The 23890-nt window shown below is 41.2% G+C and overlaps 1 protein-coding gene and 1 long non-coding RNA gene across 2 annotated transcripts in view; one reads left to right on the top strand and one right to left on the bottom strand.

The window, feature by feature from the left end:
• GPC6 (glypican 6) overlaps nt 1-11368 on the top strand; it is a 1084450-nt gene extending 1073082 nt beyond the window's left edge. Inside the window, exons 8-9 of the mRNA XM_027116003.1 lie at nt 2185-2360; nt 6479-11368. Of these exons, the coding sequence (XP_026971804.1) occupies nt 2185-2360; nt 6479-6681 (379 nt within the window). The 3' untranslated portion in view covers nt 6682-11368. The remainder of the gene's footprint in view (nt 1-2184; nt 2361-6478) is intronic.
• Nucleotides 2269-22733, bottom strand: LOC113625442 (uncharacterized). Its single transcript, XR_003434678.1, has 3 exons — nt 22558-22733; nt 3122-3375; nt 2269-2382 (listed from the first exon to the last, which is right to left on the bottom strand). It is a non-coding gene; the product is annotated as an uncharacterized LOC113625442 (long non-coding RNA).
• Between the last annotated feature and the right edge of the window lie 1157 nt (nt 22734-23890).

Here is a 23890-nt window from a genome sequence, read left to right as displayed (position 1 = left end):
GGGGGGGGGGGGGGGGGGGGGGGGGGGGGGGGGTGGCGGTGGTGGTGTGATGAATTGGGAGATTGGGATTAACATATATACACTAATATGTATAAAATAGATAACTAATAAGAACCTGCTGTATAAAAAAATAAAATTCAAAACAACATAAAATGGTAAACCCATTCATGCACAAATACATCATGCATAAGATTTCAACACCTGAAATATGGCTTAAATATAAAAGTTTCTTTGTGTATTTCTATTTCTTCTTTTGGAGGCTGATGGATAGAGCCTTTGGTTTCAGAAAATTGGAAAATAACCTGCGGGAAGGGGAAGAATTTTAAGCATAAGTATATTGTACAAGAAAATGTAAACAGGAAGAACAAAATAGAGGAAGGGAAGTTTTTTCGGCTTTCAAGCAACACTAAGAGAGGCAGTAAAAGAGTGATAATGATAGCAGTTAGGCAGGGCTGCTCCAGCCTATCAGATGCTCGGGCTGGATGTTCTGACTCGCTTTGAGATCCACTCTCCACCCCTCCACCTTGGTCTGTGCCCTTCAGGAGAACCTCTACAGACTGCATCACCTGGGTATACTTTCCTGTTGGCTTCCAGTTGGGTTCAGCCAATGGGAGGCACCAGCCAGAGGTCAGAAGGAGGGACTAGAGAGGTCAGGGTGTCATTCCCTCCGCTCCCTCCCTGAGGGGCCTTGGTTTGGCAGTTGCAGCGTCTTCTGGCTGCATTGCATGGTTTCAGATCTCACGCATTCTGCTAACAGCTCCATCCCCTCTGGCCCTTCTGCTGTTGCCAGCCCCAGGGTTCTTTGCGACATTGGTTGGTTTCCTTCAACCCTGTTCACACCTTTGTAAACAGTCTCTTCTTTAAACTCTCTTTATTGCTCCTTTGAGTGTGCCATGTGTTTCTTACCGGGACACAGACAAACATAGTGCCTTTGTAGGAATTAGAAAAGGACGCCCAGATGGGAATATGAAGGTTTAGTATACTATCGTCTCTACTTTGGTGCATGCTAAAATTTTCTAAAATAAAAAGATTCCCACAAAAGAGAAGAAAAGGAAAGGAAAAGGCACCCCTTTTGGTGGATGGTGCCCTGCACGGGCACTCGGGCTGGATTTCAGCCCCAGCTCCCTCCCTCAGCAGATGGCTTTGTGCGGTGACCAAAATGCCCTGCCGAACTTGGAAGCTCTACAGAAAAGTGGGCAGATCCCTAAAAACTGGAAAACATCTCAAAGAGAAAGTGAGGATTGACCTGGGGCTTTAAAGACATTTAAAACTTGAACGGGAAAGTTCTTTGCCGGCAAAGATAAGATGGATCCAGGGAGAAGATTCCATAAGGCAAGGAGGGTACCTTGAAGGGAGTGTTGCAGCCTAAGAAAGTAGACAGGAGGTGGAGATGGGCTTGGATTGCTGAGCCATAAAGTGTGAGTTGTAGCTTATGATCAACCAGGCAATATGGTGCAGTGTTTGGGCACGTGGGCTCTGAAGTTAGGTCCATTAGCTCTGTGACTTTGCACAGTTACTTATCCTCACTAAGTCTCAGTTTTCTATTATACAAATGGGGCTGAAATAGTACCTACCTCCTAGACTTGCTGGGAGACTGAAGTTTTCTTTCTTTCTTTTTTTTTTTTTTTTTTTGCGGTACGCGGGCCTCTCACTGTTGTGGCCTCTCCCGTTGTGGAGCACAGGCTCCAGACGCGCAGGCTCAGCGGCCATGGCTCACGGGCCCAGCCGCTCCGCGGCATGTGGGATCCTCCCGGACCGGGGCACGAACCCGCGTCCCCTGCATCGGCAGGCGGACTCTCAACCACTGCGCCACCAGGGAAGCCCGAAAGCAATATTTTAAGAAGGTTACCCAGACAGCTTGTGAAGGTTGTGCTAGAATGGAAAGATGAGAGCGAGGAAGTCCCTTTGAGGCTGCTGTGGCAGTGTGCGCCCCAACACTCCAGTAAGGGGCACCAGAAACGGGAAAGAAGCCAAAGGCGCGAGAGCCTTGTGAGAAGAGTAAGAGGACAGCCGCATCTCCCTCTGGGAAGATGTATGCCTTGTTTTCACCGTTTGGCCCTTTTTCCAGGAACCGAGCCCGAGTTTTGCCAACGTTTGGGCTCACTTTTAGAAACAACGTGGCAGAATCTGGTTTCGAGGTCGCTCCTGCTTCACCCTCCCCTGTCCTCCCTCTCTGCCCGGCAGATACTTGCCTGAGATCATGAACGATGGGCTGACCAACCAGATCAACAACCCCGAGGTGGACGTGGACATCACGCGGCCCGATACGTTCATCAGGCAGCAGATCATGGCTCTCCGTGTGATGACCAACAAACTGAAGAACGCGTATAACGGCAATGACGTCAACTTCCAGGACACGAGTAAGAAAGCCTTTACCAGCACCTGTAACCTCCAGAGTGAAAACCATTATAGATGATTATACCATAATTTGTCTTTTGTTTAAAGAAAGAATTTTTTTTAATTTTTATTTTATATTGGAGCATAGTTGATTAACAGTGCTGTTAGTTTCAGGTGTACAGCAAAGTGATTCAGTTATACATATACATGTATCTATTCTTTTTCAAATTCTTTTCCCATATAGGTCATTAGAGTATTGGGCAGAGTTTCCTGCGCTATACAGTAGGTCCTTGTTGGTTATCCATTTTAAATATAGCAGTGTGTACATGTCAATCCCAAACTCCCTAACTATCCCTCCCCCGCCACCGCTTCCCAGCCCAACCCCCCATAACCATAAGTTCATTCTCTAAGTCTGTGAGTCTGTTTCTGTTTTGTAAATAAGTTTATTGTGATTTTTCCTTAAGAGCAGTGTGCACCTCGGCTCTTCTGTGTCATTCTTACCCCATCTGCAAAGCTATTTATAGTTCTTGGGGTAGAGAGCTCTGCTCTGCAGAACTTAGGATACTACTAAAATCATAACTGCTCTTAAGGAATGGTTTCAGTGGCTGACATTCAGCTATACTAAAGCTAAAACTGAGTTTTGTCTGCCAGTTGATCCATTAATGATAAGGTAGCAAAGTAATGCTTTCCCTTTCTCCTTTCCCCATCAGCATTTATGTCTCTGCCTCAAACTCCCATCCTTCCTCCCAACCACCAAGGGAAGAATATTCTCAAGATTGCTCACTCAGACAAGGCTGGGAAGGAATCCCTGTTGTATCACTTCAGAACTGAGGTCTTGAACAAATTATCTCTTGAGTCTCAGGTTCTTCTGCTATAGGATGGGAAGCATTCCTGAATAAGGATCGTTGGGAGGTTCATTTGAGGCTGTGTGTAAAGGAGCTAAGATGATATCTCATGTGCCGTGGAATCAACTGCATCAGTTCTTTCTCCTTCTCCAATCATGCACATACACGACCCACTGACATTTGTATCTGAAATCTTGAGAAAAATAGTAAAATGCTGAAGTAATATTACACGTGACTATTTTATTCAAGGTCACAGAATATCAGAAGTGGTTTGAAAGACTACCGAATGTACATCAGATGAAACTAACTATATTTGGGTTTGTCTAAGTGGTTTCTAGATGCATAAAGGCAAGATTTTTGTTGTTGTTGTTTTATATATTATAAAAGAATATATTCTCTAGAAGAATATATATATTCTTATGTATTTTATATATATATATATATATATATATATATATATATATTCTTCTAGAGAGAGTTCTCGGGAAAAGATTTTTTTTAACATCTTTATTGGAGTATAACTCCTTCACAATGGTGTGCCAGCCTCCGCCCTACAACAAAACGAATCAGCTATATATACACACATGTTCCCATATCTCTTCCCTCCTGTGTCTCCCTCCCTCCCACCCTCCCTATCCCACCCCTCTAGGTGGTCACAAAGCACCGAGCTGATCTCCCTGTGCTATGCGGCCACTTCCCACTAGCTATCTATTTTATGTTTGGTAGTGTATATATGTCCATGCCACTCTCTCGCTTCGTCACAGCTTACCCTTCCCCCTCCCCATATCCTCAAGTCCATTCTCTAGTAGGTCTGTGTCTTTATTCCTGTTTTATCCTTAGGTTGGAAAAGATTTCTTGAACTTAAGATGTGGAGTTGCCAGTGATTCTGTAATTTGGTCGCTGAAGCAAAAGATGACGCTTGTGTGCTTGAATTAATGAGATAGAAAGAAACAAGTTACAGATGGAAGACATGAAGTCATCTGAGTCTTAACCATCATTCCACTGAGTTGTCCCCTGCAGAAAATTTTTCATGCTTAATTCCCTTTTAAATAACTCAAAAATTAACTTTCTAAGTGCAGGATAATTGCCAACCTGATAGAGTTGCTTTAAACTTTCTCAAGTCCTCCCATTATTTCTTTCTCTTTACTAAACCTCTCCTCCCCTCTTCAGAAGAGTAAATTACACGAGGTTTTAGCCTTTGCTGCTTCTCCCCTGCTCATTCCTTAGCTTCACTCCTCTCAATTTATCTTTTCTGTCTTATCTATCTAATATAATAAAATGCTTTATTACCTAGAGAATGACTATTGGAATAAATAATTCAAGATACATAAGAATTAGTTGATATTGGCCTTGGTTCTGTCTCCTCTCTGACCTAAAGAGATTGTATGCATGTCAATCTGCAAAGCTTAGGGAATGTCCTCGAGGAGATATCTTGCTCCATTTCCCCTAAAAAGAAAATAAAAATCAGCAACACTTAAGACCATCACTTTGCTCTAACCCCAGCACCGAACTTGGCCTCCTACATTAGGATAGTGTCTGTCATATAAACCACTATCACATCTTATAGTCATCATCACCCTTACCGCTTTCGACATTTAAAAAAATCGCCCCTTAAATACCTGCACTTGTGATTCCTTTCAGAAAGAGATGGGGCCGTTATTTTTCTCAACTAGATTCTCTTGTCATTATTTGCATACCACATTTTTAATATTCTAAATCACCTTAGTAATATCTTTGTAAAGGTTATATTACTTCTTGTTCATAATACCAGTGTTTAATATAATTCCCTCAGCAATTGTGATATCTCTGAATTTAATTAATGGGCATTTTCCCCCTTGCAAGGCCACTAAAGATAAATTAGAGAAAATGTTAAGAACCTGGTATAGTGTATTCAAGTGAGCTTACGTGGTATTTAGATGTCACATTTTAAAAATAAATTGCACTGAGTTGAGCCGTGCTTATTGGGGGGACATTGGAAGGTCCCTGCATTACCTGGCTTTGCTGAAGTAGCGTCTAGCGGCCAAGATGGTGCCAGTCTTTCGGAGCAGCTCAACATGCACATCACCGTTTCAGGCCAGCAGGGAGGCATTTAGGGCTATTGAATGGACTCATTGAGCAAGGAGGGGAAGTAGCAAACGTCCTTTCCAGGTGTACAGTTTCCTAAGCCCTGCTAGGAACATTATCTCACTTGTACCCTATAACAATTCAGTGAAATAGATAGGATTATTCTCATTTTTACAGGTGAGCACGCAGAGCCCAGTGAGACTAACTGGCTTGCCCTAATTCATTTAAATAAAAGACAGCAGGTTAAAATCTAGGTCGTCTTTGCCGTAGGAACCACATTTCTTCCATCAGGCATCATTGCGCACACTGGCTTTGGTGCCCTCACACATTTTATCAGGGGTTTTCACGTATCCTCAACAAGGTGAGTGTTATTGTCAGTAGCTATGGAGTTGGGGAAACTGAAAGAAGTTGAAGAAACTGCCCAAGGCATATTTAATAATTCAATAAGTATTTATTGTAAACCTGCTATATGCCAGGGGCCATTAAAGCCAACGGGGATACAGAAATGAACAGTATGCACAACGTGTCTGCTCTCCCTCAAAAAGTATCCATTCTCATGGAGGGAACAAGAAAGTAAATAATAGAGTTGCAAATGGTGATAAGTACTTTTACGTAGCTAGTAATGGATGGAGACTTAACTGGACCCAGATCTGAGACAAAGCGTTTAAGAAACATGAAGGAACCAAGCAGTCAGTCAGAAGTGGGAATAGAGAAGGCTCAGAAGGCATATGAGGCAGGCAGGGACGCTGCCAGGCTAAGACAGAATACTAAGTGGACACCTGGGCATTGGTTTCAAGCGCGGAATGGCAAACTTCTTCTGTAAAGAGCTACGTATCAAATATGTTCAGCTTGGTCAGAAATACAGACACAGACGTCTCTATTAACACTGTGTTTCAGGGACTTCCCTGGCGGTCCAGTGGTTAAGACTCTGCACTTCCACTGCACAGGGCACGGGTTCCATCCCTGGTTGGGGAACCAAGATCCCACATGCCTCGCAGTGCGGCCAAAAATAAAAAAATAAAAATGAAGCACTGTGTTTCAGATGTCTATTTAGATACAGTCCACCCACACATCACAAACCTGCCCATTATAAACAAACCCATGGGGATGGAGTGGAGTGGAGGACCCTTGGGTGGGGAGATGTCCCCTGCCACCTCCGTGCCCAAATCTCACGTGTGCCCCACTCTTTGCTAGACTGGGTCTAACTCTCCTTTTCGATCTGTCCGCACCAGGTGATGAATCCAGCGGCTCAGGGAGTGGCAGTGGGTGCATGGATGAGGTATGTCCTACGGAGTTTGAGTTTGTCACCACAGAGGCCCCGGCAGTGGATCCTGACAGGAGAGAAGTAGACTCTTCTGCAGCCCAGCTGGGACACTCGCTCCTCTCAGGATCTCTCGTCTGCATCGCCCTGGCGTGGCAGAGACTGTGCAGATAATCCTGGGATTTTGGTCAGATGAAACTGCATTTTAGCTATCTGAACGGCCAACTCACTTCTTTTCTTACACTCTTGGACAATGGACCATGCCACAAAAGCTTACCGTTTTCTATGAGAAGAGAGCAGTACTGCACTATGCCTCCCTTTTTGTTTTCCCAAAGAGTACTGGGTGCCAGACTGGACTGCTTCCTCTTTCCTTCAGCTATCCTCTGTGGGAAACTTGTTTATTCTACAGAATTCTTACTCAAATCTTTCATACCAGGAGATTTTCTTACCTTCATTTGCTTTTATGCTGCGGAAGTGAAGGAATCTCACGTTGTGAGTTTTTTATTTTTTTCCCCATTTAAAAAAAAGATAGGAAGAAAATAATTTTCCTTGCAAAATCAGGCCAAACCCCAAGACAACTGCATTTTCAACAAAGAAGCAAACGAGAAAAATAAAAGAGCTGTAACGCTGTAAGTTCGGCATTGCCAGCCAACTCCCAGTGTAAGCTTTTCTGTGACAAAATCAGGTTTACAAAATGCTTATGCGGAGGTTTGAAATTTTTTTTAATGTAGTGAAAATACACTGTTGTCTTGGAGGTCTTGCGCGCCAACCATACAATGCCAAGCTGATTCAGAGGTACTGATAGGAAATTTAGAATTCCATCTTTAATCGGAGAGTAAAATGGGCTGCAGCTCAGCACCTCTAGCTCACCCCGATTTCAATTTCAGTAATGGTACCATTTTCCTTAATTCTCTTAACGTCTGACCACTGTATCCAATTGGCACGGATTTTTCCCTTCATCCCCAGTTACTAGTGGACACCCTCATGACTTCATCTTCCTCAAGGGTCTGAAATGAAAATAATCTTCAACCATACAATCGCTTAACTTTAGCCGCAGGCTTGACGTGAATTAGATGTTTCTGCCCCGTGCTCATTACCCTCCCAAAAGAAGAGTTCCTTTAATGAACCGATAAACAATTAGATCCGTAAGTGAGTTTTCACTTTTAACTATTTGCTTTGTGTCAGTTGGTTTCCGCATCACAAGGGCATTCTCTTACAAAATAACTCACAACAACAACAACAAAGTCAAGACAAAAAGATATATATATAGTATTGACATGGAGATTTCTTTCACTTTTTTAGTCTTAGTATGATCATCTATTTTTATATCTATATATATATATAAATCACAGATTTTAACTTCTTAATTCCAAGCTCAGGGTTGACACACCTTTGTAACGAAAATGTTTTGTCAACCAGCTCTTCTTGTTTTGTGCTGCTCAGAGAAGGGATTCCTCAATGATCTGTGAGCACCAAGAATCAAGAAAGAGAACTTTTTACGTATCTAACCGTCCATTTATTAAAAGTTTGCCAGGGCACACCCTTCTCACACGAGCGTGTTTTGTCCTGGGTGCTCCAGACTGTATCGAACGCATGGGCAGAGCCGTGGGTGTGCAGAACTTCACTGGTCATGGAAACCGTATGCGCAAGGAATGTGATTCACACAAAACCATTGCTTTCGGTACAACGCCTTCAGCCTAGGATTCCTGCTTGGCACTTGGAGAAATATTCTAATTCCAGAGGCTGATTCGGAGCCTAACTGACCCGCCAGGTGTGCCAAAGCCAGGCGTTACGCTCCTCCCGACAGAGAGAAGCAGAACAAACTAACCTGGGGCTTTATGAATACCATTGGCTATCCATGTGTTTTTTGGTTTTTATGATGTATCTGGGGTTGGGAAAAGTAATGTTTCAAGACACCACAGTATGCCAGTCACATGTTAATTAACCCATTGGCAGTCATGACACATCAATGGTATTTTTCGATCTCCGTACTCATCAAAATTATGATTAGTTATTGACTTAGGCGTCACATTTAGGTAGAACACACGCGGCACAATAGTATTAAGTGTACTTGAGCACTTTTGCAACACAAAGTATTTAGAAGCATCTATTGCTATTGTTTGCCTAACGAAATACGGAAGGTAGGATTCTGAGAGATTTTGTGGCATCTTTTCACTTAAATCTTTATGAAATTGATACAGTCTAATTCAGCATTACATACTTCTAGTAAACCATTCATTTCACCGCCAGACTTTGGCTTCCTATCACCAATGACACATAAAACATCTCTATGAAGGACCAGTCATTTATGTTGCTCATTGTGTTGTATGTTCAGAAATCAGTATTGTCTTTCTCCAGTAATTAAGGTGCAATACAAATTAAATCAATCTTGATTTTCCAAAATATTTGAGTCATAACTTGTTTTCATAGCTTTAAGCTCCAAGTCTTTCCTTTTAAAAATATATCTGCATTGTTTTCTGTGAAATAGATCAGAATGCCTTGTTTTCCCTGTACTTTCACCCCCAAAGGGTTTTGTGCATGTATGTGAATACACATTATATTAATGAATGTGAACCCGTGTTCTATAAACACTAACCACACAGACAATATATAAATGCCTGTTTCATTTGTTTCAACACCTTCGTTATCAATACTATTCATATTGGTGAGCTATAGTGATCTATATGAGCCAGGCAGAGAACTGAAACCACGGTCAGTTAATGATGCCACAGTATTAGTCACCTGCATGGATGTGGTCAAAATATTATTGAAATTGTACTTCCTGGTTTTTATCATCATCCTACTATGTCATATGATTTTCAGACTAATTTCACATAGGAATTTTTTGTGCCCTAAGGGAATTAGTTTAATCTAGTTAACCCATTTCAGTAAGTATTTTGGAATCTCCCCCTCCCCTCACCAAGTTAATTTCTCTCGTTTTAGCATAGTGATAGGGGATGCAGTGGTGCTCCATTATTTTTCCTGACCTGTCCTCGTTTGCTTTGATGTCCCCTAAATTTCTGTAATCACATCACAACCTCTGTTATGAGCAGAGAGGGATGGGCTCACTGAAATTGGATGCTAGGAATTGTTGGGTGGTGCTTATAACTGCAAACACTTAGCTTATTGAAGTGCCTCTATTTACATGTTCTTTAGTTATAATATGTATTTTTCTAACAGAAATACACGTCTGTAATTGGTGTATATTATACTTTGTATACGTTATAACGAAAGCTAAACAGAGGCTAAAGTCTTTAGCAGAGAAGAATAGATTGCAAATTCACGAGTTTGAGCTCCACTTATGGTTCTGTATCGAGCGACAGCCACGACAGCCTTCTCTCGTTTGAATGAAGGTCAAGTCGGGACTTTGATTAGAGCCATCATAGAACATTAGCACTAGCAATCTGACTCCCTTACAGTGACTTACCCAGATCGATATGTTGTGTTCCCTGCTTTAGTGGTAAGGGATAGATAACACTACTTTGTCTACACTGAAAAACACGACCATTCATTGATAAGCAGTAGGAATTATAAAAGTAGCGTTCTATAAATCAGACACACTGAAAAGATTATTGGACGCAGAAGCCTGATATTTAATTTATATTCCCTGCTGCAGACATTAGCCTACTTTAATTCTTTAGCCATTACATATATGTTCTGGCTACACACTGAACACCAACTAAAGTCCCCAAGGAGGAATAAAACCTGAGCAACTCCTGAGTTGTGATTCTTTTACTACTTCTCTTCGCAAGGCTAATTATCAGGTGGTTTGATTAAAGGTGGAAGGGTTAGCAAATGCAAGTTTTGACTTATCCAACACTTGCAGAAATTCAAACTCATTTTCATTTACTTACAGTCACTAACAAATCTGACTTCTAACTTTAAAAAAAAAAGGGAGGGGAGGGGCACTTTAGCTTTGCCAACAGAAGAGTAAGGAGACCATAACTTACAAATTTGCAATGTGTTCCTCCTCGGTGGAGACATTAGCCAGTGTTTAGTTTTAGGCCAAGTTCTACAAAGAGAGTATTGATCTGTATGCATTCTGGAGCCTTGCTATAACACAGTTTGCTAAGGCACAGGACCCAGCCTAGCATGGGGCTGTTTGAGCCTCCGTGAAAGTTGAAAAGTACTGGAATCTTTGACATTGCCTTGTAATGAGGTACTTCTGTGAAAAGACACCTCAAGATGGCGGTAGTAGTGAGGTCTCTGTGTGCATATGCATAACATATATGCAGGACAAATGTGTGCACCGATCAAACCTAAAATTTTATGTGACTGTCAAATGAATATTATTTGGGTTAAGATTTTTTTCATTTCTGATTTGGATAGAAAATTGCTATTAATCTTGTATTAAAATAGTTTTTAAAAATCTACCAGTGCCCTTTCTGCATTTTCTTAATTATTGTCATAGTCTAAATTTCAGAGCTTTTGAATTTTTTTTGTTTGAGAACTTTTTAGAAGCTGCAATATTTTTTTAAAAAAAGAGAAGAAAAAGAACCATAGATTTAAATCAGCACCACTCACCTAAGTACACTTGGCCTTTGAAATCAAGAACTTTTAGAACTTTAGAACATTTAGAGCTTTCCAAACATGTATGGAAGATACTATACCTCTCTTCTTTTGTGTTGGTTTCTTCTCTAAAATAAATTAGTAGCTTGACTGATGTCAGTACTTTATAAATGAGGTCAAAAACTAAGATAATGTGTAAAAGGACTAACAATTTCCAAATTTAGCAAATTGCACTGCTTTTTTATTTCTGAAATTTCCATGCTCTCAGCCATGCTAAATACTGTATAGCTTGCTAAAGATTCACTTAGCAGATATTTATTAAACACCTGCTCAATGCTAAACCTTGTCTAGGTGCCAGTCTGGGGTTGTCAAAATCACTAGCTGGGAAGTATTCATTCTTTTTTTTTTTTTTTTTTTTTTTTTGCGGTACGCAGGCCTCTCACTGCTGTGGCCTCTCCCGTTGCGGAGCACAGGCTCCGGACGCGCAGGCTTAGCGGCTATGGCTCACAGGCCCAACCGCTCCACGGCATGTGGGATCTTCCCGGACCGGGGCACGAACCCGTGTCCCCTGCATCGGCAGGCGGACTCTCAACCACTGCACCACCAGGGAAGCCCGAAAGTATTCATTCTTTACTACAGTTAACCATGATTATTACATCATTTCAAAAATGCTCTTTTAAATAAAGGAACCTATGTAAATAGAGTTATCACAAATATAACATTTAACTGTAAGCAACATTATAATTTAGCTCACACTACTACTATGTTGATTTCTATTAAGCAAAGTGATTTCTACAAAACAGTTAAAGAACTTTAGGATAATTCCACGTAAAAAGCAGAATCTAACAAATGCTATTTGGAAATAAACTGGAACCAATTTCATCGAAAAGAAAAACTTCCAAATGGGTTTTGAGAAAAAAATAATAAAACCACCGCCACTCTTATCAACAATATTAATTTTAATTTGCTCTTTGGATAAACAGACTACAGTCAAAATATACACACAAATATGAAAAATGACATTGATTTTTCAAATACTAACTTATGAAATAGCTAGAAAGATGTAGCCACAATTCTGTCTGTTCAAACAGACATTCCCAATTTAGTGCCAATACATCTCCATTCCACAGACACATTCATTTGCTGATATAAACTTGTGGCCAAACATATTTGGTCGGCTCATGAATGGAGCACACAGTGAAGCCAGGAGGAATTAGCTGCCTGCCTTTGTAGCTCACTTAAGGAGCTCATGTTCTTGCACATGTTGAAATAGAAAGCAGAGCAAGAAAACAGAAATTTTACCCAGTGAGTGTTCAAGTTTGGAGAGAAGCAGAAAGAAGACACACAAACTGGATTCAAGGGAAGCAGAAGAGTATTTACCTTGAATAAAGCCATCTGCCCTTCCATAGGAACTAATGTCTGTAGAGTTCTTCAATAAAAGAAAAAATTGGCTTAGGCAGTAACGGTCATCTATTCTTTTAAAAAAGAATGTGATGAGCTCTATATCACGTGCCAGACACAGTTCTGGGTACCAGAGCAAGACGCCATGAAGAACTGAGTCAAAATGGGGTAGTGACTAAGGAGGAGATGCCCCTTGAGACCAGTGGTCCAGAAGAGGCTGCCTGGGTGATACTCAGGCTGTGACCTAATCATGGGAAGAAGATGCCACGTGCAGACATGGGGACAGAGATTTCCAGGCAGAGTAAAAGCCAATGTAAGGATGTATGGAAATGAGGACTAGTAAGTGAGATGTTGGATAGTGGGAGATGGATGGAAAGTTAAACAGGGGAAGGCATGCTTAAAAACCCTGGTCTTTTACCACGTGGTGAAGCCAGAGCCCTAGAAGGACCCATCCCTACACAGCAGCCCTGCTGGGGGCGCTTATTAGTATTTTAAAGCACATTTTAGCAAAGAAGTATGCTAAGGTCTTTATGTATATACTTAATCTTTATAGGATCTCTATGATGTAGGAATAATAATGCTCGTTTTATACTGAATAAAATCAAACACAGTGAGATTAATGAACTTGCTGAGCCACACAGGCGAGGCCATGATAGGAACTGAGATCTGTAACAAGTAGGCAGAAAAGCGGCAGTATATAAGGATAGTTTTGGTTTTTTATTCCACACACAATTGAATTTTCCGAGGGTGTTCTGAGAATTGGCAACAAGTATATGAACAGGCGTTCACAGATGTTTACTTGCACAGAGGATATATATTAAAACTTTAGTCCAAGATGTAGTGCCATTTAGTTGCTCTCTGTTTTCAGTTTTTTTCAAAATTAAAATCCTAAGCAGACATACGACTGATTCTGGGATTTTTGCATAGCATTGAACTTAAAGCCATTGTGAACCAAAGTTTGATGCCTAGGACAGAAACATACGTACCAAATCTGCTTTCCTCTTGTTTGTCAAGTTGGCTTAAACATCATATTCACAGAAAGCAAATCAGTCAGGCTTAGCCCGACTCTCAGGGGTTCTTCCTATACATTAACCTTGTCTATAATTTATTGTCCGTTCAGACAGTCAAGTGGACCTAAAATATAAATCAAAACTATCCAACGAAGGGCTTCCCTGGTGGCGCAGTGGTTAAGAATCTACCTGCCATTGCAGAGGACACGGGTTTGAGCCCTGTTCCGGGAAGATCCCACATGCCGCGGAGCAACTAAGCCCGTGCGCCACAACTACTGAGCCTGCGCTCTAGAGCCCACGTGCCACAACTACTGAAGCCCGCACGTCTAGAACCGGTGCTCCGCAACAAGAGAAGCCACCACAATGAGAAGCCCGCGCGCCACAACGAAGAATAGCCCCCGCTCTCTGCAACTAGAGAAAGCCCACTCGCAGCAACGAAGACCCAAAGCAGCCAAAAATTAATTAATTAATTTTTAAAAAGAGTAAAGAATCAAAATAAAAATTTAAAAAATTAAAAAAACTATGCAGCTGTTAGTCAATGCAAACAGACAACTGATCTGGCTGCTTTGTTGACTAACTTGACTGCATCTTGAAAGTATGACATTGAGACCCAGCTGAATCGAAGTCCTTGCGACGGCTTTCTCAGTTAAAATAAGGACCAGATCGTGGAGTACCATGTGTCTTTCTTCTTCATGGAGTTAGAGCTCCTTTTATTGTTGGATTCCACCTCATGTCGTTGCCCTCCTTACCTGAGAGAATTGAGGTTACTGATTACAGGTTTTATCTCACTTTAAAAGGTACTCTTTGGACATTTCATAAAGGTAGGTGAATATCAAGTTAGAGGAAGGTTGGTTCGCAAAACTCTATTTCCTACTCTTTCATGATATCAAATGCCTTGTATTTACATAAAGCATTTCACCCAAGGGAGCTTTCGAATTCATCTTCTTTGATAATCTTCACCACACCTCCATGAAGTAGGCAGGAATTGTCATCCTTATTTTCCAGATCAGAGACACTTCCTGGTGGAGCCACGGTCTTCTCAGTCTGTTCATTCTCTCCCTTTCTGCTTCTTTTTCTCTCCCTCACCCCTAATCTACCCAAATCTTAAGGACTTTAATGTGAATCATTCTGGCTCCTATCGACCTCTCACTAATTTATAGAACCAGCCCCCAGTAGCTCTGCCACAGAAACCCAGTAACAAATCCTCCAAGCTGAGTCTTAGTGGAACGATACCCCAAAGAGTCTTCTAATTCATCTCTGGTCCTGAATCACATACTGTGAATCAGCCTATACTGAATTCTTGTGTGTGAAAAATTAGATGTCCCCAAATTATATCAAGCCAAAGAAATTTCACCCAAACGGCTTTATCAAAAAGCTTGTTGATAACACCATAATGATTTCACTACTTGTTTGTTTGGACCGTTGCATATGAATTAGCATGTTAAGGCTATATTCCTACAGCCAAAGATAAGCCCAGATTCTGTGCACGTGTTTGTTTTTAAGCTTGAGGGCCTTTTATGTTTAATTGAAAAGAGAAAAGTTAAATTGAGCAGCGTATTAGTAGACATACAGCATGAGCCATGAGAAACGTGAAGGCAAAATGAATTTCTCCAGGAAAGAAATAAAAAAGACTTCCCCTACATCCACAATCTTTCTTCCACTGGAGAAATCCTATGACCTTTCCCCTCATGGGGCCTCACGAGCAGGGAGAGTGACGTAGGATGGCACGAAGGAGGTAAAATGAAGCAAGAGAACAGAATAGAAATCCAGTGCCATTTGAAACACACGAGGATTTCCCTGGTGGTCCAGCGGTTAAGACTACGCGCTTCCCCTGCAAGGGGTGTGGGTTCAATCCCTGGTCAGGGGAGTTCCGCATGCCACGAGGTGTGGCCCAAAACAAAACAAAACACACACACACACACAATGAAACACGTGATGTTGTCTATGTTATTTTGATCAATTCTGAACCTTCACTGTGAAAGTCTCCTCTCAAGGGGAAGACTCCCTACAGACAGTATAATAATGGCAGTTAATGAAAAACTTAAAAAGAAATCACAGAGAAATGCCAACAAGCATATGAAAAGGTGCTCAACGTCGCTAATCATCAGGGAAATGCAAATCAAATGACAGTGAGCTAACACCGTACGCCAGGTAGGATGGCCACCATCAAATAAATAAATAAATAGAAAGTCACACGTGCTGGTGAGGATGCAGAGAAATTGGAACCCTTGTGCACTATTGCTGGGAATATAAAATGGTGCAACCACTGTGGAAAACGGTATGAAGCTTCCTTTAGAAACTAAACATAGGAAAAAAAAAAAACTAAACATATTCAGCAATACCACCCTTTCAGGTATATACCCACGGAAATTGAAAACAGGATCGTGAAGGGAGATTAGCACTCGCATGTTCACTGCAGTACTATTCACAATAGCCAAGAGGCAGACACAACCTACACGTCCATCAGTGCATGAATGGATGAAGAAAACGTGGTGGATGCATGCGATGGAATACTAGTCAGCCTTAAGAAAGAAGGAAATCCTTTCATATGCTACAGATGGATGAAATGGGAGGACCTTACGAATGGTGGTTGCTAAGGGGTGGTGGGGGTGGAGATGCCAAGGGGAAGGGGAGTTGCTGGTCAATGAGTTAAGTTTTACAAGATGAAAAATTTCTAGAGATCTATTGCACAAGGAGACACATAGACTGTACTATACACTTAGAAATTATTAAGATGGTAAATTTTATGTTATGTGGGTTTCACCACAATATAAATAAATAAATAAATAGATAGATGATTAGATAGTTAGATAGATGATAGATAGATAGGTAGATGATAGATAGATAGACAGATAGACAGATAGATAAGAATGCATGTGCCCTGTTTCCAAGAAGTCCAGGGTCTAATGTAAGTGTGGGAATAGAGAGCAAACTCATGAACAGCTGACTGTATAATTGCTGCAATAAATACAGGCTTTCACCATGCACTATGGAGTTAAGAGAAAGGCAAAGGGGTGCTGTGGAAAGAAAACTGGTTTAAAAAAGACAACACAAGGGCTTCCCTGGTGGCGCAGTGGTTGAGAGTCCGCCTGCCGATGCAGGGGACACGGGTTCGTCCCCCGGTCCGGGAAGATCCCACATGCCGCGGAGCAGCTGGGCCCTTGAGCCATGGCCGCTGAGCCTGTGCATCCAGAGCCTGTGCTCCGCAACGGGAGGGGCCACAACAGTGAGAGGCCCGCGTACCGCCAAAAACAAAAAAAGACAACACAAGAAACCTCAGAGGAACTGTGGTACATTGAATGATTAAATACTCTTCTCCACTCACAAGGTATAAATAAGAAGTCTCTATGTCCCAAATTGTCTGAGACAGTCCCAGTTACATCTGTTGTCCCAATATAATTATTAATAGCACCCTTTCACTCTCTGGAGAGTATCCCTTGTTTGAATGATAAATTACATGGTCACCCTCGGTATGAATAATGGCTATTCACAAGATCAATTTGCACTCAAGTGTGCATGACACCTTAGAGTTTTCCAGAATAGCCACCCAGCTGAAGACGTACCGGGTAATATTACTGACAGCTAAGCTTCCTATGTAAATTCACCCTGCCTACTTCCATTGAAAAACATCTGGAATTAGAATCAAGAATCCAAAAATAACTCTGACATCATCAAGTACACTGTATAATCCCAGCTCACAAATGCCCACCTCTAAACATCTCAAAATGGGCCATACTTGGCACTTGATCCCAGGTGAATGACCCCTCCTGCTTTTCAGTCATTTTGCTGGGTATGTCAGTGAACGAAACCTCTGACAGTTGGTGCAGCCCCAGAAGTTGTATTCTGGTTCCATTTGCTGCTGCTGGAAGGAGGCAGTTGGAAGCATGCTTTCTCCATTTGCGATCTTAGCAGTCCCAAAACAAGTACAATCATTTCCTTCTGTTTCTTGAGTCACATGCACGACCAATATTTTGATGAATAACTCTCAACCTATAGCTCTCAATCTACCTCCTGCCCCAGCACACATGACACATGATGTTCACATCAAGTGGCACCAATAACTTCCTATGCATGAAACGTACCCCCCACCTTTCTCTCCCGCTCAGATGAGCATATCAGAATGCAAGGAAGCAACGGGTATGAAGTTATCAGAGTTAATGAGGAATTCACCCTAACTCACAAATTTTGCTCATTCAATTATTATTTCTAACTACTTGCAGCACTCTCCAATTGATTCCTACCTTGGATTTATAAAACTGTGCACTGTTCCCTTAACATCTGGGAGGATGTGTTCCAAAGAGAACAAAGTGTGGTATAAAAGGTGCCACCTGCTGACACCCAACATATAAAAAGATACCCCTTGGATTGAAGGTCCCTGGCAGAAAGGAACTTACTTTTGATTAAATCAGTCAGCACTTCAAAAGCTAATTCAGGCTTTAAGGATCAGTTGGACATAAATGTGTAGATTTGCATTGTCTATAGAATAAATATGAAGGCTCCTAGTAGAATTAAAAATATGATACAAATAATATTATATAAGACTTGCAAGATCTAGCCAGTGACCTAAATTCAATTCATATATTTGTACTATAATATATGTTTGGGAAGATATATAATTGATCAATACATATTCCCTCTCCTCAAGGACCAACCAACCACATCTACTAAAAAAGAACAACAGCAGAAACACCAATAAAGACAATGCCTAAATTTCCTCTAAGCCCTTCCCATACAGTAATTCATCTTACTCTAAAAATAAAATATTTTTTTAAAATAGTACTCTTATTGTCCTAATTAGACAGATGAGGAAACTGAGGCACTGACAAGCTAAATGACTCTCCCAATGTCACACATAGCTAGAATTTAGAAGATATAGAAAAATGCTGAAATCATTATTCACAATAGCCAATATTTGGAAATAACGTAAGTGTCCATCAGTGGATGAGTAGATAAAGAAAATGTGGTATATATACACAATGAAATGTTATTCATCCTTGAGAAAGAAGGAAATCCTGCCATTTGCAATAACATGAATGGACTCTGAGGTCATTATGCTAAGTGAAATGTCAGATGGAAAAAGACAAACAACGTATGAGATCACATATGTGGAATCTAAAAAAGCTGAACTCAGAGAGTAGAATGGTGGTTAGCGGGGCCTAGGGACACGGCAAATGGGGAGATGTTGGTCAGACTTCAGTTATAAGATGAATAATTTCTGGGCATCTAGTGTACAGCATGGTGATTATAGTTTATAATAATGTATTTAATAAAGATATTTTTAAAAATTAAAAATAAATTTAAAATTTTTTTAAATAAATATTTAAAAAATAATGTATTTATACTAGAAAGTTGCAAAGAGAGTAGATCTTAAATATTCTCAACATACAAAAAATTGGTTATTATGTGACAATGGAGGCGTTAACTAAGGCTATGGTGGTAATCACTTTGCAATATATTAAGTGTATCACATCAACACCTTGTACACCTAAACTTACACAATGTTATATGTCAATTATATCTCAGTAAAGGGTGGAGAAAAAGAAAAATGCTGAAATCCCCAGAGCTGGAAACACAGTGTGGTGACTTGAAGAGGTACACAGCTCCGACAGAACAGAGGTCAAGTTCTGCCTGCTGTGTAGCATGAAGGAAGGAGAGAGTCTACCTGTGGAAATGATCTAGTGGGGACTCCACTGCAGGCAAAGTACATGAAAAACAGTCAGTGATCATCTCATTTCCATATATGCTTTTACTCTGTCAGGATTTTTCAGATTGTGTTTCCTGTACATACCCTGGGGTATGGGGAGAATGCATAGTTCTGGAAGGATATACATTAAGCCATAGGTATAGGCACATAAATATATACGGGCTAGAATAATTGATCAAAAGGAGACCTGGATGTTTTTTTTCTTCCCAACTCCACATACTCCAAAGAAACAAATGAGGCAAAATATTGACCAGCAAAGTTCCTGTTCAAGCTTATGGGGTCTTGATGACATCGAGATAAGCCGCGGTGGCTTTGTGCTACTTAAGAGACCATCTAACCTCTTGACTGAATTACAGCTTTCTCATCATACTTTCCTATTTATTACTCTGTGTGCAGCATCCCATCCTCCAGAGTGCAGAAAATCCCATCCCAGCGGCTGAATTAGCCTAATCACAGTTCTTTTCTACCCCAGCCCTGTTCTGGCCATGGGGAGAGAATCAGGAGAAGAGGGGAGAGGAGAGTTCTGATGTCCACTGACAGCTAGAAGAAGGTGCTTGACATTTCTTCCACGCTCCCAGTCACTCTCCGCTTCGCCCTAAGCCTTTATTAACCCAGTGTGGAATGTGGCAATTTCCTAAGCTGCGGTCATTACAGTAAATGCCATTTCTCCCCATAAGGCTCCCGTTAGCTGCTGTGTTCCTCGTGCTTATTTAGCTCATGATATTTCATGCCAAGTATTTGAGAGACAGTGCTCAGAAGTCGCCAGGCAGCTCCACTGTGAAATACAGTGTTCCCATCCATCAGGGGAACGAGTAGGCTGCAGGGATGTTGTGTTTGGTATTTGCTTTCCATTCATTATGTGTTTCTTGCTGAGTCTGACTTTTCCACAAATATTGAAGCTGGAGCTGACTAATGACTCTCTGTGAACCTCAACTCATGCTGGTGATTATGCATCTTTGGAAAGTGCTTAATAAATACTATTAAAAAAAACTCTGCTATATGGTGATGGCAATCGTGCCAGATGTGACACTGTGTTTTCAGACAAAAGCAATCTTGAAAAGGTTTCAAGGTAACACTTAAAAAGTAATCCTCTATTTGGTTGCCTAGCAAGATGCCTCATGAGTGTTTAAAATACATAAGAGGTTTGAGTTCAGATAAAGAATGTGTTACCAGATGGTAACAGTAATTACCCTGTTCCCAAACTCGAAGTGTATTTACCCTGTCTTTTGCCTACCAAGTTGCCAATACACTATTCAGCTTTCCAACTGGAGCGCACCATTTCATATTTCCTGCCGGTACACATATATTAGTGGACGTGTGCTTTTATTAACAGTGTAAGACAAGAATATTTCAGTCGTGTTGTTACACCTACTGCCTGATATAGATCATACAGGACAAGGATACAATTTAATTGGCAATAACTCTTTGGAGCCAGAGTAATAGTTGCCCAGGAGTTCTTTGTCAGAGTGTTCTTGGCTTTCCATTAAGTACTCAGCCACTAAATTCTTTTCGACTCTGGAAGCAGCAGCCAGGGAACACTTTGGAAGCTCTATAAAAGGCATTCTCCTAATCTTCAAATCGTTGGAAAGACACTTTAGCATCTGTTAAAATATTTTTTTTCCTTCTAATCTGCCTGAAACTAATAGGGAGAAAATTCTAAGATGTTTCTTAATTAAGCAATAAGAAATGGTGGAGGGTGGTCTGTGCTGAGTTAATCACAGTTGTAAAGCATAAAAAAAGGAAAAGTGTTAAGTACCTCTAGATCCTTAGGCATCTAATTTCCCTCTGAATGTGCCTTATTGCTATTATGAAGAAATCTTTTCTTCCCAATTCCTGGAAATCTCCACCCATTCCCTGAAATAGTCAGAATAATCCTTCCCTCATTAGCCTATGAAATTACCCAGCCCATAAAAACTAACCACCCCATATTTCGGGGCCTCTTACCTTCTGAGATGGCCCACGCTCTGTCTGTGGAGTGTGTTTTTTTCCCAAGGCTGTTCTCACCTTTTGAGACGACTGCATTCTGTCTACGGGATCTGCGTCTCTCTAAATAAATCCACTTCTAACCTATCACTATATCTCTCACTGAAATCTTTCTTTGATGAGACATAAAGAACCTGAGCTTCATTAAGTCCTGAGACCAGGTGTGTGAACTCAGTTAAAGGACCGTGGATTCAATTCCCAATCTGAGTTGTGCGGTTTCAAAACCAGTTTGCAACGCCCCTCTTTAAAATCTTCAAAAAGGTGAGCACCCAAATCCTTAAACCTACTTTCTAGTCCCTATTTTGAAACTAGGACTCAGAACCCCTTACACACACTCCTTACCAGCAAATCTGGAGCTCCCCAGAGAAGCGCTGCAACGCAACCTTGCTATCTCTTCAGGCCATGACCCAGTAGTTGTTCCTGCTATGTTTATTCAACTCTGAGATTAACACTAGTAATTCACTCTGGAACAGTCTTTTACACTTCTCACCTCCGTGAAAAATTTACTCATGCCTCAGGTGACCTAATTTTACGGAATGACTTGTTAACAATAGCTACAATAGCAACACAAACCAAAAACCCTCTATCTGCTCTGCCATTATAACTGTGATTTTCATTCTCATAAGAATTGGATGGAATAAGTCCACCATGCCACCAACACACTTCGTATTGTTTTTCTTTTCACTTTCATTTGATGTTTTATTCCCGGAAGAGACCAAAATCTTTTGGTTTGAAACTTTACATTAAATACTAGAGTTAAGTACCTAACTGGTGTTTTTGTACTCCCTCCTCAGCACGATCAATCCTCATGATTCAAAGATTCCATATTTGCAAATTTGTCTACTTGCTAAAATTTATTTGAAAGCCCCAAATCAATACTCAGGCATTTCTACAGTTGTCCACAGACATGCATATGCACAGAGAAGTGAACACTGTGAGTCCCTTGATGCACACATCCCAGCTGAGGTCGAACAGGATGAGGCTCTGCTCTCTCATTTCAGCTCTCCGACTACAAATGACCGTCCTTGCTGCAGTCTCGTTAGTGCCATGCTGTTCGCATTTTTGTGCTTTTCGTTGGTGATTTTGCTGTTTAATGGCCCCCACTGTCTAGCATTCCTAAACTCAAGGAGTCTGTGATGTGTCTTACAGACAAAATGCATGTGTTAGGTAAGCTTCGTTCAGGCATGTAATGTTCTGGGCCGTGAGTTCAATGTTAATGAATTGACAATTTACATTAAATAAGAAGCCTTTAAACAAAAACATACATAAAACAAAGTTCTGTGTAGATGGGTTGATGAAAATGTCAGAGGGTCATAGGAACCTAACCCGGTATTTCCCCCAGAAGCAATGATTCACTATTCGCTAATTCAGGGTTTGCTGTGACTTTATGGGACATAACTACCGTGAATAACGAGAATCAACTGTATAATCAAAATTGTTTACCTTTATGTTCTTCCCGACTCAGCTGGCTCTAACCAAACTGGTAATATTTGCAGTGGTCTTGAGGGTAAATCAAATCCATTTTCAAGGAGGTGTTGTTTTTGGTCTCTACTTTCAGCATCTTGAGTACAGATTTTTAAAGTCTTTTGGGGCTTCCCTGGTGGCGCAGTGGTTGAGAGTCCGCCTGCCGATGCAGGGGACGTGGGTTCGTGCCCCGGTCCGGAAAGATCCCACATGCCGCGGAGCGGCTGGGCCCGTGAGTCATGGCCGCTGAGCCTGCGCGTCCGGAGCCTGCGCGTCCGGAGCCTGTGCTTCGCAACGGGAGGGGCCACAACAGTGAGAGGCCGAAGTCGTTTGATTTCAGCCACAGCTGGATCTCATTAAGGCCATGTTTCCCAACCTTCCCCTCCATGTGTGTGTTATTCTGATGTCAACAGATGTAGCTACTTGAGCCCAGAAGAGCCCTGGCCAGCTTTGGCCCCTCCCACAACCAGAGAGCAGAGAAAATCAATATGGTGGCCTGCCTCTGACTCTGCTCCCAAGTATAAGAGAGGCTAAGATGAGCTATCGTAAGGAATGTTTGGAAGGCTTCTTCCAGACTTTTGCTGGGCTGGGGACTCCACTGATGCCCATATGCATTTATAGGGTAGAGGGAATCCCTCTTTCACCTCAGTCAGTACCTCCAGCAGAAAGAGCTACATAATCTACCAGACCCATCACAAAATGAAAATGTCGGGTGCCTTGTGCAGGAGAAAAGTGCAGTTACACGTATAAAATAGAAACCTTTTCCCTTTCTTCCATGATCGCTCTCCCAGCTTGTCATGGTGTTTTTCAATTTACTATTTAATGTTGTAAACAATGAAACTACAGCATACCTTGTACTGGTCATTTTTATATTGTGCACTGACACTTTTAAATGAAAATATAAGTGTATCTGACTCTGGCAGAAATCACTGACATTACACAATCCATGTCCATTCTTTTATCCAAATTCCTGACACCAATGCCAGTTTATTATCATTCTATTTTGAAACCAATCTTATTTTCCCACTCTCTGAACCCCAAAACAAAAGAAAACAAAGGAACAAAAATCTTCACTCCATCTTTGAGTTTTTTAGTTCACAATAAATTACCAAACCATAGATGAAGACACTGCCCAAGGTTATCTGTGCTCCCTCTGTAATGATGTAAGGACTGGCATAATCAATATATGTTACAAACCAAACACTACACGTGAGTGTGCATGTTTCCTTGAAGGTTCGACTGCTAATTATAAAAGCCAATGTATTCCTAGATTTTACTTAGCTAACAAAGTCCGCGCTAAATTTGGTATCCC

The sequence above is a fragment of the Aethalodelphis obliquidens genome, unplaced genomic scaffold (assembly GCF_003676395.1).
Source record: "Aethalodelphis obliquidens isolate GAN/ISIS:26980383/991018 unplaced genomic scaffold, ASM367639v1 scaffold15, whole genome shotgun sequence".
Taxonomy (NCBI): domain Eukaryota; kingdom Metazoa; phylum Chordata; class Mammalia; order Artiodactyla; family Delphinidae; genus Aethalodelphis; species Aethalodelphis obliquidens.
The sequence above is the reverse complement of the archived record's forward strand: the minus strand, read 5'-3'. Positions and strand labels throughout refer to the sequence as shown.